The sequence below is a fragment of the Squalius cephalus genome (genome assembly GCF_949319135.1).
Source record: "Squalius cephalus genome assembly, chromosome: 25".
Lineage (NCBI taxonomy): Eukaryota > Metazoa > Chordata > Actinopteri > Cypriniformes > Leuciscidae > Squalius > Squalius cephalus.
Window position 1 is genome coordinate 911,982 of NC_137146.1, and position 19,434 is coordinate 931,415.

The following is a 19,434-nucleotide window of genomic DNA, read 5'->3' on the forward strand; positions in this document are numbered from 1 at the left end:
AACCGTTGTGATGTCATTTCCTGCTGCTTGTTTTTCCCGCTGAGACTCGTGATGCTTAGACTAGTCTTAATAGTCGTGTTTTTTTTTTCATAAACTTTTCATGTCTAATTTGAATCTGAAAAAGTATTATTGATTCTTGGTTAACTGCTAATTGGTTCTTATGAGGCACTTTTGTGAAAATCCAGCGTTTAATGTTATGTGTCTGTTTTTTATCTGCTTTAAGACAAAGCATGTGTAAGTTCATAAGTCGACAGCATTGCTGAGTATTTCCTCCTTAAAACTGCAGTGAACCAAAGACAGTCTCAAAAACACGCTTTGAAATCGCTGGTGTTTCTGACGTCACAAACTACCTTGTAACCAATCAGATCAACGTGTGATCGTCAACCAGTGGATCTCTGAGCTGAGTGAGTGAGTGGAGGCGGGCCTCATTTGCATATTCATAGAACCGCGAATACTAAATGAGGCGAGGGTGTCGAGTTACATTCAAGATATTATAAAGCATGAAGAATTTTGAATTTTTATGAGAAATATGAGTTTTAAGGGATACAGTTATTGACTACAGGGGGACGTTAAAGCTGTAGCCCGTGACTGGAGTTTCCTCTTTCTGTTGAGGGAATATCGGGGAATTTTAAAATAGTGTTTTACAGGACTGGAAAAGTCATGCAACTTAAATACTAAGTCTTGATATCAAGAATTGAATTTCAAGTAGTAAAAACTATAATTATTAATATCTGTAATTGTATTTTCAGTAGTTAAATGTCACCATAGGCTCCCGTTCATTTTCACATATCAGAAATACAATTCTTACTAGTAAAAAACATACATTTTTTTATCAATAATTATGTGTTTACTAGTGTAAATGTCTGTTCTTGATATCAACAATTGAATTGCTAATAGAAACATTTTCATTTTTGATATCAATAATTTTAGTTTCACTAGTGATAATGTTAATTTCTGATATCATGAATGTGATTGTTACTAGTAAGAAAGCCATTTTAGATTCATAATTATTATTATAATTATTTTAGATTTCATAAATTTACATTTTAATCTCCTAATTATTGATATCAGATATACATTTTCAGTATGGCAAGCCATTTTAACTTTTATTCATTTCCAGGATATGAATTGTTGATATCTGTAATTGTATTTTCACTAGTGAAATGTCACCATAGGCTGCCATTCAAAATCAATTTTTGATATCAATAATTCAATTGTCACTAGTTAAAATGTCTATTCTTGATATCAACAATTGAATTGCTACTAGTAAAATTTTTCATTTTTGATATCTGAAAATGTATTTCTGATATCAATATTATTTCAGATATCTAAAATGGCTTTCTTACTAGTAACAATCACATTCACGATATCAGAAATGAACATTGTCACTAGTGAAAATGGAATTATTGATATCAAAAATGAACATTTCAATTGTTGATATCAAGAATAGACATTTCAACTAGTGACAGTTTAATTCTTGATATCAAAAATAAAGTTTTTACTAGTAAGAATTGTATTTCTGATATGTGAAATTGGAATTTCAACAAGAAGTCAATTCTTGATACCAACAATTGATTTTGAATGGCAGCTATAGTGAAAATACAATTACAGATATCAAGAATTATAGTTTTTACTAGTTGAAATTAAATTGTTGATATCAATAATTAGCATTGTTATAGTAGAAATCTAATTCCTGATATCCATAACTATCATTTTAAGTAGTAAAAATGTAATTCTTGATATCAACAATTCATATCCTGGAAATGAATAAAAGTTAAAACGGCTTGCCATATTTCAAGACATCAGAAATAACAAGTGTAACATGTTGAAATACATTTACAGATATCAAGATTTAACATTTCAACTAATGACAATGGAATTCTTGATATCAGGAATTTATATTTTTACTAGTAACAAAGTAGCCTTTTTATTGATATAGATATGTATGTTTTTACTAGTGGAATTGCATTTCTGAACAATAAAAATACAGTGAAAATACAATAACAGATAACAAGAATTATAGTTTTTACCAGTTGAAATTTAATTCAAGATATCAACGATTCGTATTTTTGCAAGTGATTTCTCATTGTTGATATTAAATAATTCACATTTTTACTAATGGAAATGTAATTCCTGATATCAATTAATATCCTAGGAATGAATAAAAGTCAAAACTGCTTGCCTTATAAATCATCATGTAAAGATATATTCCTTCCAAACAACTAAACAAATGCAACGGGAGTTGACCGATCCCAGTGTTGAGGCTCCGGGGATCATGAGGAAAGACTCGTGCACGTGTGGTTTGCTCCAGAAGGTGGCGCTGTGGCTGATTTTGCGCACTTGATTAGAAGGGGAACTTAAAAACTTTCAGGTGTGACAGGTGACATGCATTCTGATGCCGCTGCGAAGTCCTCTCAGGTACACAGCTTTATCAGATCTCTAATGTTCGACTCGAGTCTGTGTAAATGTGACTGAACTCGAATAACTCAATCCGAATTAAAACGGGTCATTAGTAATATTTCTGATGCACGCTGACCTGCTGTCTTTACAGTGACTAGTGCAGAAAACACTGGACCAACTTTACAGGATGAAACTGGAAAAGGAAGGACATGAGAGGAGCAGTAAGAAACACGAGAGAAGGTCAGGATTCTGGTAATGTTTATACGTTATAAAAACGTTACATTTGAATGTAAATGTTCACGAACGTTCCATTTCGTCATTATGTTACAGAATGTACAGAGAACATTCAAATGTAACAAGTTTGACATTTAAAATAAGAACGTCAAACTAAAACGTTTCATGAACGATGTATGAATAATGTTTTTGTGTTAACGTTTTGAGAACATTATTGAAGACCAGATAACTGTAAGGCGAGACACCCCAGGGGAACAGGGTTATTATAGATAACTGATAAATGTCACCATACTTCACCAGTTGATTGATTTCATTAATACCGGTAATTACAACAAAAACTAATTGTATTACAAGTTTTCTGAAATATTGTTTAAATATGCAAATTAGCTGATATCTAATTAAATATGCACTAATTTGCATAATTGTATAGAACAAAAAATCTGAACATTGGATGAAGACCAGTTCAAAATTATTTTTGAATTATTTTTATATATATATTAGAGTCAAATAATATCTCTATTTATCAGTGCATAAATCAGAAAATACTGTCAACAGCCAAAAATAAATACATTTTTGCCATTTGTTTAGGAATAAAATGTATAAAATCCAGAAAATGATATACAAACAAACCCCTCTGTAAAAACATTCAGAATATAGATAAGAATAAAAGTGTAAAGTTTGGTGTATTCAGTAAGTGTTACTGAAGTGCAGATTTCAGGCTCAATGTAGGAGGAAAAACTCATTTAGAGGAAACAGCCATTAAAGATATACTGTAATTGACATCTACAGACGCACACAGATAAAGGGCAATAAAAAAACACTTTATGAAAAGCCCAAAATCTCAAAATTGACATGCCTGAAACAGATCTGGTTTTGCCTGTAGTGTCTCTCCTTAAACGATAACGCTTACTCGTAACTTAAAGAGCGTTCTCTGTTATCTGGAACGGCGTCATGTGAGATGAACAGGGATATTGCCGGTTTAATTAACGAGGATCTCTTGCATGTGTCAGTGAGAAGAAGTCCAAGCATTCCTCTAAAGACAGAGGAAAAGACTCGGAGCTGAACGGCAAACACAAGCATTCCTCGAAGGTAAAGCATCATGACAGAAGGGCATTAAATGATGATGCATGTGTGTCTGAAGTGTGCTGTCGTTTCTAGAAGAAACCGCCGGACTCGGGGGAACGTCAGCAGGAGTCTGGAGTCTCCAGGTGTGTCTTCACCTCTAATAATAATAATGTAATGCATGAAGTTCTGTGTCCCTCACGCATGTTCATCTGTTTTAGCAGCGGAGTTAAAAATGAAGCTGGAGATGCTGACATGGATGTGGTGAGCTTCGTTTAAAGATATATAAATTAAAGATTCTTTATTGGCATTGAAAGTTCCATGAAGGATCTTTAATAACATCCATTGCATAAAAGCAAAAGAAAAAAATGCATGAACAGTTGCTCAAAGGCTCTTGAGGGAGCCGAAAAGCTTCTATTGCATCACTGCAAAAAAATATATATTTTTAAAGTCCCCCTGTTGTAAAAATCCAGCTTTTAATGTTGTTTATGTGTCTATGTGGTGTTTAAGACAAAGCATGTGTAAGTTCATAAGGCGACAGCATTGCTGAGTATTTCCTCCTTAAAACTGCAGTGAACCAAAAGCCCTATTCGGACGGGACTAGTTTTCCAAACGACGTTTGAGTTACAATTCTTATCAACCTACGTCTGTGATTTCATGTACGGATTCGGACGGGACTAACATCTCCGTGTTTATTACCGAGGTAGGAGTGTCTGTGTTTTACATGTGGGCGTTGCAGAAGATCACGTGTTCAGAATGTACAAGAACATTTCAGGAATATAACTTAAAAACTGCCATTGAACACAATTTATGAAATTTGATCAAATGTATTTTAAAATTAAGCACTTTGAAATATAAAGTAAAATGTCCTAACATAAACATTTTTGTAAACATTTTATAAAATTTGTAGTATAAAAAAACTAAACCTACATTTATCATGATTTTATAAAACTGGGTTCTTATAATAAACCCACTGGAATAAAAAGTTTTAACTTATATAATTTACACGTCATGTAATTAAGTGCAGAAATGAAAGTAATCCTAAAACTGATATTACAGTAGCCAGTCTTAACAGTTTATGTGATTTGGCTCTTCTTGTTGATTTCATTTTTTTATTTCTTCGCAGTGTACCGAACACATCTACATCCATTATCGGTGCGCAAAAAGCAGAAACTTGAATATCGGCGCGATAGCGAGAGATTGTACGGTAGTTCACGTTGACCAAAACACACAAGAAAAACATTTTCGGCAATCACAGACATTCGCATTCGGACGGGATTAGATTTCTCTGAGGACCGCCGAGTTTGACGAAAAACAGTAGGTCATTTGCTCTGGAATTTTTACAGAGGTCGTGTGAGAAAAAGACAGACATGGCAGATTCGGACAGGATTAAAATCTCAAAGTACGTCTGTGAAACAGAAATTTCTCTAACGTCCCCATGTGAAACTAGTCCCGTCCGAATAGGGCTTTAAGACAGTCTCAAAAACACGCTTTGAAATCGCTGGTGTTTCTGACGTCACAAACTACCTTGTAACCAATCAGATCAACGTGTGATCGTCAACCAGTGGATCTCTGAGCTGAGTGAGTGAGTGGAGGCGGGGCTCATTTGCATATTCATAGAACCACGCATACTAAATGAGGTGGGGGTGTCGAGTTACATTCAAGATATTTTAAGGCATGAAAAAAAAAAAACATTTAAAGGGAAAAAAAAACGTTTAAATATGTAATTTTGGTGATCAGAGATGAGTTTTACTGGATAAAGTGATTGTCTACAGGGGGACTTTAAGAGCAAACACATTCTCAAGATCGAAACTGAGGTTTTTCTCGTGTTATTTTGCAGGACGCAACAGCAGATCCGGATGAAAGGCAAGAGATCTCAGTTTCACTTCTTATGATTGATTAATTGTGTAACTTTCTGAAGTGAGTATGAGTTAATAAAGCCGGTTATGTGTGTGTGATGCGCCAGAACTCAGCATGACGGACTCCAGAAGCCAGTCCCGCCGGACGACAGCGAACAGAAGGTATTCGGACTCAGGATTCGCTCTCGTTTGCAGGTTTAGTGTTTAAACGCTTCGTTTGATTCTCAGACTCGATCAAAAAGCTGCAAGGAGCGTCTCAATCATAAAGAGAAGAAAGATCTGAACCATGCGGAGGAAAACCTCAGAAAGGAGAGGAAGAAAGACTCGAATCAGGTGTGTGTTATAAATCAGGTGTGTGTTATAACAGGGTTCGTATAAGTGGCTTAAAGTGCTTCGGATGTTCATCAGCGTTTGTGTTGGTAAAGCAGGAGAAGGACGGAGAAGAGAAGAAGGTGAAGAAGAAGAAGAGGGTCAAGGATGAAGAGGGCGAAGAGTCTGAGAAGAAAAGGAAAAAGCAAAGTTCTGAACACGACAAACCGGAGAAGAATAAGAAGATGAAGAAGGAAGGAGACGAGGAGGAGCGGAAGAAGAAGGAGAAGGGGAAGAAAGAGGACAAGAAAGACGAGGAGTCTGATAAGTGGAAGTGGTAGGTGTTTTCCTTCAGGTAGTCTTAAAACATTCATTTGATCAGTTCAGCTCCTAAAATTAAAGTATGCACTTCATTAAACTTGATTTTGAAAATCGACTGAATATCAGAATTATTAATGTCACAAATGTAATGCAATTTCTCTGCGGTTTTTTTAATTTTCACAGGCTGAAATAATCTTTAATAATTGTTACTCTTATTTTAAAAAGTAAATGATGAATGAAGTGACGGTGCGGAACTGTTATCGTGCAGATGCCGCCGGTCGGACACGCATATATGTGACGCACACAGATCTGTCGTAACTGAGTGCGCATGCGCAGTGAGCACATGTCAGCTGTGGCTGCTCCTGCGGGGAATGAAAAGATGTTTTTGCGTTATTTCACGGTTTATTTATATTTCAACGGAACGTAATAAAGGCGCTTCGCTCGTTTCCGATGTCAGACGTCATTATACTGGAGCCGCTAAAGCACGGCCAGACCTCAGGTCAGTTCAGATCTTCACTAGATCACATCTGCGCATGCGCGGAAGGTGAAAAGTTGTTGACAGGTAAGCTTGTGGAGTGGTGGATTGCAGATTTAATAGACATTTTGCTAAATATTAACACAATTATAAAATCATTATTATTTAATCAGTATAATTACATATAATTGTTTTATATTAATCTAATTGTATAATTATAATATTTTAAAGTAAATTCATCTTTATTGATAAATTAATCATTTTATATAATAATCGACGATTTAAATTAATTTGTATTATTAAATTAATCTTTTTATATAATAATCAATAATTTGACACTTAATTATGTAGAATTTTGTATTGCTTTGAGCTCATATTAATTGGTGCAAGACTGTTAAATATTAACTTTTAATTATTATTTCATATTATATTTATTTTTAAAAAATCCGTGGACATCAGTCATGCAAATCTGTTTTTCAATAAATAATTTATTCATAAATTATTAATCTTAATTATTTGTACAGTTTAAGATTATGTAGAATTGTGTATTCAGTTTCTTTATTAATATGAATCAGTGTGAGACTGTTTATTAAATATGATCTTAATGTTGTTTTTATATTATTTTATCATTATATTTAATAATATTTTATATTATTTCATTATATTTTTATATTTTAAATATTTAATTAAAAAACTGCATAATTTATCAATGTTTGAGGTTGAATTTGCAGACTGTATAATTGCTCATTATATTCACTGTTAATGTTTCATATCTTTCATGCGTCTGCTTATGATTGTCTTGTGATTCTTCGTTTGTTTCTAACACTTAACTGTGTGTGTGTGTGTGTGTGTGTGTGTGTGTGTGATGAATAACCTGCGTGTGAATGTCCAGGTGGGAGGAGAGCAAGTCGTCGGACAGTCAGAAGTGGAGCCGGCTGGAGCACAGAGGGCCGTACTTCGCTCCAGAGTACGAGCCGCTGCCGGATAGCGTGCCCTTCTGTTACGATGGTAAACATGTCATGTGATCAAGTCAGCTTTATTCCCACTGCGCTTTATACAGTACAGATGGTTTAAAAGCAGCTTCACAGTGATAAACAGCAGAATAAGTGTTGATATGATGCTGAAAGACTCACTGTGTGTGTGTGTGTGTGTGTGTGTGTGTGTGTGTGTGTGTGTGTGTGTGTGTGTGTGTGTCCAGGGCGGCTGCTGAAACTCAGTCCAGCGACGGAGGAGATCGCCACTTTCTACGCCAAGATGCTGGACCACGAGTACACCAGCAAAGAGGTGTTTCAGAACAACTTCTTCACTGACTGGAGGGAGGTCAGAACCCAACTATAATCTCTCGCATAAACACACTATTATACTGTTTTAAAGGCTCCTAATGTTGTTTCTGAGTCTCAAACACACTGTAATGTCCTCATGATCTCCACTGCAGCGTCAGCTCTTTCCTCTCAGTGTCTGAAACGCTTCAGTCTCTCTAAGCTCCGCCTCTCTGAGAGCTGCTCTGCTGTGATTGGTCAGAAAGCAAACGCTCATTATCATATCTGAATCTCAGCTCTTGATCTCAGTGATACGAACAGTGACGATGGCGAGGGTTTCACCGTATCAATCTCAGAAAACAGCGTCTTCTCCACACGAACAACACGAGCCAAACTCTCCAGTCTCAGATACACTACAGTGTTTGAGGGCGGAGCTAAGAGACGCTGCTCAGCCAATCAAGACCAGAGGCGGGCATTATGCTAATTAGTGACACTGTTACACTGTTTCAGCATCTCAGAACTGCTTCTTTCTTTTAGGCGACAACTTTTTGTTGTTCGCTTGTTAAATGTGTGAACTATCCCTTTAACTCTCATTCTGTTTTACTGTAACTCAAGTGTGTTTTTGGCTTTTCATTGAGTAAAGTTTTCTCTCAGTATCCCGGTTTTCAGTGGAGTTTGAGTTCTCTTTACACCCCTGGTAAACTCAAACTCATTCTTGAACTGTCCTGTGTTCAGGAAATGACTGACGAGGAGCGGAAGCTGATCAAGACGCTCTCCAAGTGTGACTTCAGCCACATGCACAAGCACTTCGTGGAGAAGTCGGAGGAGCGGAAGAACATGACGAAGGAGGAGAAGCAGGTGTGTGTGACACAGACTCATTTAATAGTGTGTAGGACAGCAAAAATGCTTTTCTTGCTTAGTATTTTTGTCTTGTTTCCAGTCCAAATATCACAAAATGGACTTAAATCAAGATGCATTTACTAGAGTAAAATGCTAAGATTTTATGTCTTGTTTTCCAGGGGAATTAATTCAAATTGAGTGAATTTTTGCTTAAAACAAGCAAAATAATAATCTTAAAGGTGCAGTGTGTAAGTTTTAACAGCATCTAGTGGAGAGGTTGTGAACTGCACCCAACAGAAGTTACGGTGGCCGGCAGGAAGTGATGTCGTCGTCTGAGACAGCAGAGAGTAGCCAGTTAATCAATGAGGTTTCTTTACAAAGTTTAAGAAATTATGTTTACTTAATTATTCAGTAAAACGATGTTATTGTGAATATTATTGTGACTTGTTCATCATTGTGTCAGTGTTTATTCGCTGACTTTAGCTGAAGCTTCTTATCATGAAGAACAACATAGTGACGAAACGCGTTTGTCCGCTCAGGGCCACCGTAGAAACATGTGGGTGTAAGGAGACTATCTGTGTGTGTAGAGAGAAACGCCTCATTCTAAGCTAATAAACACACAACGGTTCATTATGTAAGATCTTTATACACCACTGAAAACACAGTTATGTTTATGATTTTGCATTTCTGTCAACAGATCCTCCTAAATATTACACACTGCACCTTTAATTCAAACAGAAACAGGGTTATTTTTTTACCCCATTGGCAGATAATTTTGCTTGTTTTAAGCAAAAACTCACTTTATTGATTTATTCCCCAGAAAACAAGACAATATATACTGTATATTATGGCATTTTACTCATCTAGTAAATGCATCTTGATTTAATAATTTTTTGATATTTGGACTGGAAACAAGACAAAATACTGAGAAGTGAGAAAAGCATGTTTTGTAGTATAGTAGTATATTTGTAAAGAAAGAGTGCATGCCCATATTCAAACGCGCGATAGGCTAAACGTGTAATACGCATGTGCGCGCCGTCAGCGTTCTCACAGGTTCACGGTTTTGAAGGTTTTTCTCCAAAATGTTTCAAAACCTGTTTCAAAGTGTGTGTTCTCGAGCAGCAAACACTGGTGTGTGTATGAGCGGCCGGAACACATTAAACGCTTCTGTTTCCTGTGAGAGCGGTGTGTGTTAATCACTAATGATCTTTACGACGGAAGTGAATCAATCAAACTAAGTTTATCTGGACAGTAACTTTATTCTAGATCTGCTGTAAAGCCTGAACACTCTCTGCTACTGTAATCTCCTGTCATCACTGTAAAGTTGCTGTGTGACTCTGTGTGTGTTTCAATCAGGTCCTGAAGGAGGAGTCCAGTCGTCTGATGGAGGAGTACGGGTTCTGTGTGCTGGACGGACACCGGGAGAAGATCGGGAACTTCAAGCTGGAGCCTCCGGGTCTGTTCCGCGGGAGAGGAGAACATCCGAAGATGGGAAAGCTGAAGAAGCGCATCCAGCCGGAGCACGTCACCATCAACTGCAGCCAGTGAGCCGTCACGCGTCTCGTTTATCTGATGACAGAGACTTAAAAACAGATTCCTCTAGCTATAGTGATTCTTCTATTTATTTATTCCAGAATCGAGATTAATTCAAATGAAATTGCTTTATTTTTGTCCTTGCTTGTAGACGAGGTTGAGTTGCAGATTTTACAGACACTTATTATTCTTAAAATCAATGAATTATTAAATTGTAGAATTTTTTTTTTTGTAAACTTGTATTCAATTGTAAAGCACAGAATCTAGAAAACTTTATTATTATTATTAAAATTAATTATTTAAATTGTTAGTTTTATGAATTCACTTAATGACCACTGTTTTTGATTATAAAGTTATATTAAATCATAAAGCATAGAATACAAGCTCAAAATTGGATTCAATGGGACTAATTGTCAAAAATAATGAATTATTTAATTTTTAGCTATTTTAATCTTTTAATGATTCAAATTTAGTTAAAATTAAATAGAATTTTAGGGAAAAAAAATATTCATAATATATATTTATAAAAAAAATTCTCAGGGACTTATTATTGTTAAAATTAATGAATTATTAAATGATGGATTCTGTTGTTTAGACATTGGTTCTTTTAATGATTAAAATTAAACAGAATTTTAGGGGATGGGGGGGATGATTTCTCAGAAACTTATGAATGAATTAATGATTAAGTTTAATCACGGTGCACGAGTGTTTTAACTCGTTTTCCTCAGAGACTCGAAGATCCCAGAAGCCCCTGCAGGACACCGGTGGAAGCGCGTTCAGCACGACAACACGGTCACATGGCTGGCGTCGTGGCTCGAGAACATTCACGGACGGCCCAAATACATCATGCTGAACCCCAGCTCCAAACTCAAGGTGTGTGTGTGTGTGTGTGTGTGTTTGAGTTTGAGTTTGAAAAGCGTCTTTTTCTCTCGTTCTGTCCTTCTGTTCACACTGAGACGGTGTTTTTATTAATGAAAATGAAGCTTTATGAAAACACTCTCCAAAGTGGATAAATTTGAAAACGCTGTATTTTCTAAATGTCATAATCATTTTTTAACAAACAAGTATTCATTACTTCAATGAGCTCATTGTTTCTGCATTAAATTATTACATTTTTTAAATTAATAAATTTTTCGCTAACTGTGATTTTGTATATGTACATTTCTGAAATCCATAACTGTTGATATAATATATAAATATAGATAATAATAGTTACTTCACACACTCTTCATATCACAGTCCTTCAAAGATGACAGAATTTACTCACATATGCAAAACATGAGAGCAGCGTTTTAGACAAACATATAATGATGAGTGAGACATATAACGGCACACATCTATGATGGTGATGGTGATGGTGGTGGTGATGATGATGATGATGATGATGGTGGTGATTATGGTGATGATGATGATGGTGATGATGATGCTGGTCTGTGCTCAGGGCGAGAAGGACTGGCAGAAGTACGAGACGGCGCGTCAGCTGAAGGTGTGTGTGAACGCCATCAGAAAGCAGTACAAGCGCGACTGGACGTCCCGAGAGATGAAGAGCCGACAGAGAGGAGTCGCCATCTACTTCATCGATAAGGTGAGCTCGTCACTGATACAGAGCCAGAGGGGGCGGGGCTTGACATCCAGCTCCGCCTCTCTGGACATAATGGGTGTCGCTTAAAGGCCCAGCCACACCCTGACTTAGGTTAAGCTCCACCCACAGGGTTCGTACAGGGTGCTTGAAGTGCTTGTATTTGACTTTTTGAAATGTAAGTCCTGGAAAAACCTTGAAAACCGTCATATTTATGAAAAGGTGCTTGAATTATTGAAAGACAATATTATAGAGGCATTTCTCATGGCTATGAGTGTGATATTGCTCAATGTATATGATACAGCTTTTATTCTTCAAGTCAGTCATATATTCATGGGTGAAAAATCAGATTTAATAAGGAAAGTCATTTAATCTTTGTCATAGAATCCTTCCACTGGTGAAAGTGACCGCAGTCATTGCGTCCGCTGCACTTTATTTCTGCCATTTTGTTTTATTAGTTTTTGTTTTGTTTATTGTTTACCTTTTTTAGAATTTGAAAGATAATAAAGATATTGTTTGATAAGTGAGATCTCGGATTGTAGTCCTTGAACACCATAAAAGTAGTGCTTAAAGTCCTGGAATTTCGTGTTACAGTCCCTGTACGAACCCTGACCCCGTTAGACCCAGAGAGGCTGTGCCGTGAGAACCACACGTCTGATTCACACAGGTCGCGTGTGTGTGTGTGGTCTGATCAGTGTGTGTTGTGTGTGTTGTCCAGCTGGCCCTGCGCGCGGGGAACGAGAAGGACGAGGAGTCTGCGGATACGGTGGGCTGCTGTTCTCTGCGTGTGGAGCACATCTCGCTTCACCGGCGCCTCGACGGACTCGAACACGTCGTGGAGTTCGACTTCCTGGGGAAAGACTCCATCCGCTACTACAACAAAGTGCCGGTGGAGAAACAGGTCTCGCAAACACTGGTGTATCACACACCCTTTAACCCTCATGCTCACTTTAGACAGGAAAATATTTATTATTATTATTATTATTATTATTCATTGCATTCACAATTTTTACAATACAGTTAAACACTTTTTTTTTTTACTATTTTTTTTATTTTTACTATTTTTTTCCAATTAACCCCTTCACATTGTGCTCTTTTCCTCCATCATGGAGGAATTTATTTTTTTTAAACGTTTTATTTATTTACTTAACTTCATATCTAGTTGAAGGAATCTCTTGTATTTGAGATGAATGAATGCATTTTATGATTATGGCAGCTCTATTTGTGTTTGTCATGATTGATGTTTTATTCTGATCTTTCACTCACAGGTTTTCAAGAACCTGAAGCTGTTCATAAAGCACAAGGATCCAGAAGATGATTTATTTGACCGAATTACAGTAAGTGGTGATTGTTGAATCATGCAGTTAAAACAGTTTAAAGTCGCCCTGTAATCAATCATTTTATCTTTTTTTTTTTTTATCTTTCTTTTATCTTTGATCACCAAAATTACTTATTTAATGCCTTAAAATATCTTGAATGTAACTCGACACCCTCGCCTCATTTAGTATGCGCGGTTCTATGAATATGCAAATGAGCCCCGCCTCCACTCACTCACTCAGCTCAGAGATCCACTGGTTGACGATCACACGTTGATCTGATTGGTTACAAGGTAGTTTGTGACGTCAGAAACACCAGCGATTTCAAAGCGTGTTTTTGAGACTGTCTTTGGTTCACTGCAGTTTTAAGGAGGAAATACTCAGCAATGCTGTCGACTTATGAACTTACACATGGTTTATCTTAAAGCAGATTAAAAACACCACATAGACACATAAACAACATTAAAAGCTGGATTTACACCACAGGGGGACTTTAAATTTGAGTTTTGTCTTTTTCTTGTGTGTGTGTGTAAAAAATCTTTATTTTTGTTTATTCTATTTATTGGCTAAACTAAATGACAATTGTAAATGTTTTCTTTGGCATTGTCATGTGATATCACGTTACTAACCAGCACTAAATCATCCCAGCATTCAGTCTGTTGAGTTTATGACACTATAACATGTTTTTCTGTTCTGTTCAGACGATCAACCTCAACAAGGCCCTGAACGAGTGCATGCCGGGACTGACGGCCAAAGTGTTTCGAACCTTCAACGCCTCGACCACACTGCAGGATCAGCTCAACAAGCTCACCACAGGTCAGACCTCAGACATCAGAACGACAGGAGAATATTACATTTAGTATCCCCAACTAACGGGACATTTGCTGTGACTGAACACTGAGAAGGATTTGCATCTTTTAGATCTTCATAACCAGAGTTCATGTTCTTTCAGAGGACATGACGGTGGAGGAGAAGATCCTGTCGTATAACCGGGCGAACCGAGCCGTAGCGATCCTCTGTAACCACCAGAGGGCGGCACCCAAGACATTCGAGAAATCCATGCAGATCCTGCAGGAGAAGGTGCGGCATAATCCATAATCCATAATCCACACCACACATCTCAGTCATCACATCTGCTGTTTCACATTCAGTTTCATTATTAATGAACTTTGGAATAATATTTCACAATTTTTATTGCAATGTAAAGCATGTGAATATACAGTAAAGTGTAATTTATTCCTGTGATCAAAGCTGAATTTTCAGCATCATTACTCCAGTCTTCAGTGTCACATGATCCTTCAGAAATCACTCTAATATGATGATTTGATGCTCAAGAAACTTTTATGATTATTATCATATTTTTGTGGAAAATGTGTACCATCCAGAAATTTGGGATATTTAAAAAAAAATACTTTTATTCAGTTAGGATGCATTAATTTGATCTAATGTGACATTTATAATGTTGCAAAAGATTCTATTTCAAATAAATGCTGTTCTTTTGAACTTTCTATTCATCAGAGAATCCTGACAAATAAAATGTATCACAGATCTGAATAACAGTTTTCAACACTGATAATAATCATAAATGTTTCTTGAGCATCAAATCATCATATTAGAGTGATTTCTGAAGGATCATGTGACACTGAAGACTGGAGTAATGATGCTGAACGAACACGTCACAATATTCCTCATTATAATAATTAATGCGCAGAATAAAGGGGCGGGGCCTGGTTGAGTTAGTTAGTAGTGTGTTAAACTGGCGGTTATGGTAATTAGGGGCGGGACATTTCCCAAACACACTCGAAGCGCTCGACCAATCACAACACACTGCTCCAGCCGACCAATCAGAGCACAGTGTGCTTTTCAGAAGGAGGGGCTTCATAGAGACAGGAAGTAAACAGAGCGTTACTGACAGACTGGGAAGAGAGGAGCCGCAACAATGGAGAATATGAGGAGAATAATCAACATTACAGCAGGAAAACCTGTTCTAGTAGAGCCTGAAACAATAGAGACTTGAAATTGGATTCAATTCAGTTCTTGATGAGTGTGTTGCAGTATTTAAGACACATAATGAAACCGTTTTCTGTCGTGAATGGCTCGCGGCGCGTGACTGTAAGGGTCAGATGTTATTGAACTCGAGGTGGTTTTGTAAATGCAGGAAAGTGAAATGGGTTTTTCATTCAGCTCTAAAATCAAGGTCACGACAGGAGCTTTAGAGGACGAGGCTGTCAGAAATAATCACACACACACACACACACACACACACACACACACACACACACACACACACACACACACACACACACACACACACACACACGGTGTAAAGTGCAGAGCTATTGTCCGGTCGCTTATATTGTTCGACCTCATCTGAGACCCGAGCGATGAAAGCAGAGTCAACACACACACACACACACACACACACACACACACACACACACACACACACACACACACACACACACACACATACACACGGCTCTTCTAGGTGTGTGTGTGTATTTGTGGTCTGGTCAAAGGTGACACATTCGCTTTCTTCTGTTTGTCTGCTTGATGTTGCAGATCCAAAAGAAAAAGGAACAGATTGAAGAGGCCAAGAAAGAGCTGAAGGAAGCGAAGAGAGCGCATAAAGACGCGCCGTCTGACAAATCCAAGAAGTAAGAACTGTTTTTAACTCAAGGTTAGTGGAGTTAATGGTGTGCCAGCAGCTGGAGACGAAACACTGAGACGGATCCACACACACACACACACACACACTCGTCCTCAGCCGTTTGAAACGGTGAAATTACCTTCAATCTGACGTTTCTTTTTTCATGATCTATTCAAATGCAGATTGGGTTGTATCATTACATTCAGAAATCATGGTTGATAAAATGAAACTTTTGGTAAATACAATACAATACAATACAATACAATATACTTTATTGTCCCCTTAGGGAAATTTGTGTTGGGCACAGTGTGTATGCTGCAATTTTAAATCACACAAACTAGTAAATAAAAAACAGTATAAAATAAAATAATCAGTGCTAACCAGAAACGATCAAGTCTTTGAACTTGTCATTCAGGATTCTAATGGAGGCAGGCACAAAAGAGTATTTAAATCGGTTAAGTCGACATGTGGGCACTCTATACCTCTATACCGAAGGCAGAAGAACATACTCAGGATAAAGAATGTGGGAGGGGTCCGCCAGTATTCTGTGTGCCCCTCGATACACAGACTGCTCGTATAGTGTTTGAAGGTCTTTCCACTCCACAATTTTCATGGCAGTTTTGATAATATAGGAAAGTCTGTTTTTTAACTGTACAGAGAGGTTACCATACCATGCTTGGATCCCGTACCTGATTAGGCTCTCCAGAACAGCCTGATAAAATACAGTCATAATTTTTTTGCTAACACCATACAGCCTGAGTCTCCTCAGAAAGTAAAGTCTTTGTTGGAGTTTAGTACATAAGTTGTCAACATGCACCTGCCATGTAAACGTGTTATTAATATAGATGCCAAGATACTTATATGAACACACCTGTTTAATTTGAGTATCATGGATAACAACAGGACTGTGGGCGCCGACTGCTCTGGGGTCAAACACTATTTCTTCTGTTTTTTTAACATTTAAAATCAATTTGTTGGCATCGCACCACTGTTCAAAGTTCTTTATCTCAAAATGATGGATCAGAATCTTTGTACAGTAGGCTCAAGATGGCTGTGTCGTCTGAAAATTTAAAAATGTAATTTCCAGCATGTAGACTCACGCAGTCATTAGTAATGACCAATTAATACAATGATACAATGAAACAAATGTGTCTTAGTTCCCCTCGGATTATCAGGATTTAGAACGGGAACAATGATACAAACACAAATTATTGGAGCATTTATAATAAACATACAGAGGTTTGATGTTCATTACATTTATATACACTTCTGTGGAATAAGTCAGTTTCAGATTATACAAAATGTGACTTGTATGACAGAATCTAAAATGTTTATATTTTTAGGAAAAATGTTTTTATCTCTCTCTCTCTCTCTCTCTCTCTCTCTCTCTCTCTCTCTCTCTCTCTCTCTCTCTCTCTCTCTCTCTCTCTCTCTCTCTCTCTCTCTCTCTCTCTCTCTCTCTCTCTCTCTCTCTCTCTCTCTCTCTCTCTCTCTCTCATCGTTCTACAAGTCGATGTTGAGAGCGAGGACTCTTTTAAAAGTTTGCAGAGATCTAAATGGTGAACAGAGTCAGTGGTTATTGGAAGAACCCTTGATCTTTAACCCAAAAATTGATGTGGATGTTCTAAAATCAGCTTCTGTGAGGCATGCTTTATGGTCTGCAAATATTGTAAAGATTGGACACTTACTGACTGATGATGGATGGATTTCGGCAGAGACTGTTGGCATAAGATCAGTCCGAGTTGTGCAGAGGCTGTTGAGCCATCTATATGAGTGTCGGTGGACTATAGAGACTCTTTATTTTTACACAAAAAAGAAAATGCTGTTTCTTCTTTCCCAGAACTGGATATTACAGCTGCGACTGGCTTGTGGCAAGAATTTGAAGGTGGTATTCTGTCCTTTAAGACACCTCAACTGGGGCGTTTCAGAGACATTGGGGAAAAACGCTACTTACACTCACCTAAAGGATTATTAGGAACACCATACTAATACTGTGTTTGATCCCCTTTCGCCTTCAGAACTGCCTTAATTCTACGTGGCATTGATTCAACAAGGTGCTGAAAGCATTCTTTAGAAATGTTGGCCTATATTGATAGGATAGCATCTTGCAGTTGATGGAGATTTGTGGGATGCACATCCAGGGCACGAAGCTCCCGTTCCACCACATCCCAAAGATGCTCTATTGGGTTGAGATCTGGTGACTGTGGGGGCCATTTTAGTACAGTGAACTCATTGTCATGTTCAAGAAACCAATTTGAAATGATTCGAGCTTTGTGACATGGTGCATTATCCTGCTGGAAGTAGCCATCAGAGGATGGGTACATGGTGGTCATAAAGGGATGGACATGGTCAGAAACAATGCTCAGGTAGGCCGTGGCATTTAACGATGCCCAATTGGCACTAAGGGGCCTAAAGTGTGCCAAGAAAACATCCCCCACACCATTACACCACCACCAGCCTGCACAGTGGTAACAAGGCATGATGGATCCATGTTCTCATTCTGTTTACGCCAAATTCTGACTCTACCATCTGAATGTCTCAACAGAAATCGAGACTCATCAGACCAGGCAACATTTTTCCAGTCTTCAACTGTCCAATTTTGGTGAGCTCGTGCAAATTGTAGCCTCTTTTTCCTATTTGTAGTGGAGATGAGTGGTACCCGGTGGGGTCTTCTGCTGTTGTAGCCCATCCGCCTCAAGGTTGTGCGTGTTGTGGCTTCACAAATGCTTTGCTGCATACCTCGGTTGTAACGAGTGGTTATTTCAGTCAAAGTTGCTCTTCTATCAGCTTGAATCAGTCGGCCCATTCTCCTCTGACCTCTAGCATCAACAAGGCATTTTCGCCCACAGGACTGCCGCATACTGGATGTTTTTCCCTTTCACACCATTCTTTGTAAACCCTAGAAATGGTTGTGCGTGAAAATCCAGTAACTGAGCAGATTGTGAATACTCAGACCGGCCCGTCTGGCACCAACAACCATGCCACGCTCAAAATTGCTTAAATCGCCTTTCTTTCCCATTCTGACATTCAGTTTGGAGTTCAGGAGATTGTCATTGACCAGGACCACACCCCTAAATGCATTGAAGCAACTGCCATGTGATTGGTTGATTAGATAATTGCATTAATGAGAAATTGAACAGGTGTTCCTAATAATCCTTTAGGTGAGTGTATATGCTGTGTGGAAAAGTTCTTCATCTTTGTGCACTTGAAACTGTGAAAGAGTCTAAATGGACAGAATGTTTTGGATCAGACTCTTCAGAAAGGTAGCTGGACAAGCCCCCCACTGAGAAAAGGTCTGGAGACCTGCAGTGGCCTACAGTACATGGCATTATAGCCACGAACAGACACAGAGCACATGTTGATCCAGTAGCGGGGACAGGGTGTGCTTTCTGTGAGCAGCAGGAGACCGGTTTCACTTGTTTGCTGACTGTAGTAGATTATTGCCTCTCTTTGAAGTTCTTGGAGGCTGGTGTCAGACATTAGGAGAAGGTTTCACACTTGAGTTGTATATCTATGGACCTAAATATAAACGTAGCAAGAGGGAGAGTGTAGCAAGAGGGAGAGTCATCTACTCAATTTTATTTTCGGACAAGCAAA

The 19,434-nt window shown here is 37.9% G+C and overlaps 1 protein-coding gene across 4 annotated transcripts in view; it reads left to right on the forward strand.

Annotated features, from left to right (window-relative positions):
* Nucleotides 1–5,666: 5,666 nt before the first annotated feature.
* Nucleotides 5,667–19,434, forward strand: part of top1mt (DNA topoisomerase I mitochondrial) — a 15,433-nt gene continuing 1,665 nt past the window's right edge. The window contains exons 1-14 of one of the 4 annotated variants that reach the window (XM_079862424.1): nt 5,667–5,717; nt 5,784–5,906; nt 5,984–6,201; nt 7,553–7,668; nt 7,859–7,980; nt 8,655–8,777; nt 10,116–10,303; nt 11,021–11,165; nt 11,734–11,877; nt 12,590–12,772; nt 13,140–13,208; nt 13,889–14,003; nt 14,140–14,267; nt 15,750–15,844. In XM_079862424.1, coding sequence (XP_079718550.1) covers nt 6,110–6,201; nt 7,553–7,668; nt 7,859–7,980; nt 8,655–8,777; nt 10,116–10,303; nt 11,021–11,165; nt 11,734–11,877; nt 12,590–12,772; nt 13,140–13,208; nt 13,889–14,003; nt 14,140–14,267; nt 15,750–15,844 — 1,520 coding nt within the window. In that variant the 5' untranslated portion in view covers nt 5,667–5,717; nt 5,784–5,906; nt 5,984–6,109. Of the gene's footprint in view, nt 5,718–5,783; nt 5,907–5,980; nt 6,202–6,499; nt 6,685–7,552; nt 7,669–7,858; nt 7,981–8,654; nt 8,778–10,115; nt 10,304–11,020; nt 11,166–11,733; nt 11,878–12,589; nt 12,773–13,139; nt 13,209–13,888; nt 14,004–14,139; nt 14,268–15,749; nt 15,845–19,434 lie in introns of those variants that run through there. The other 3 variants (XM_079862423.1, XM_079862422.1, XM_079862421.1) reach the window with 3 other exon arrangements.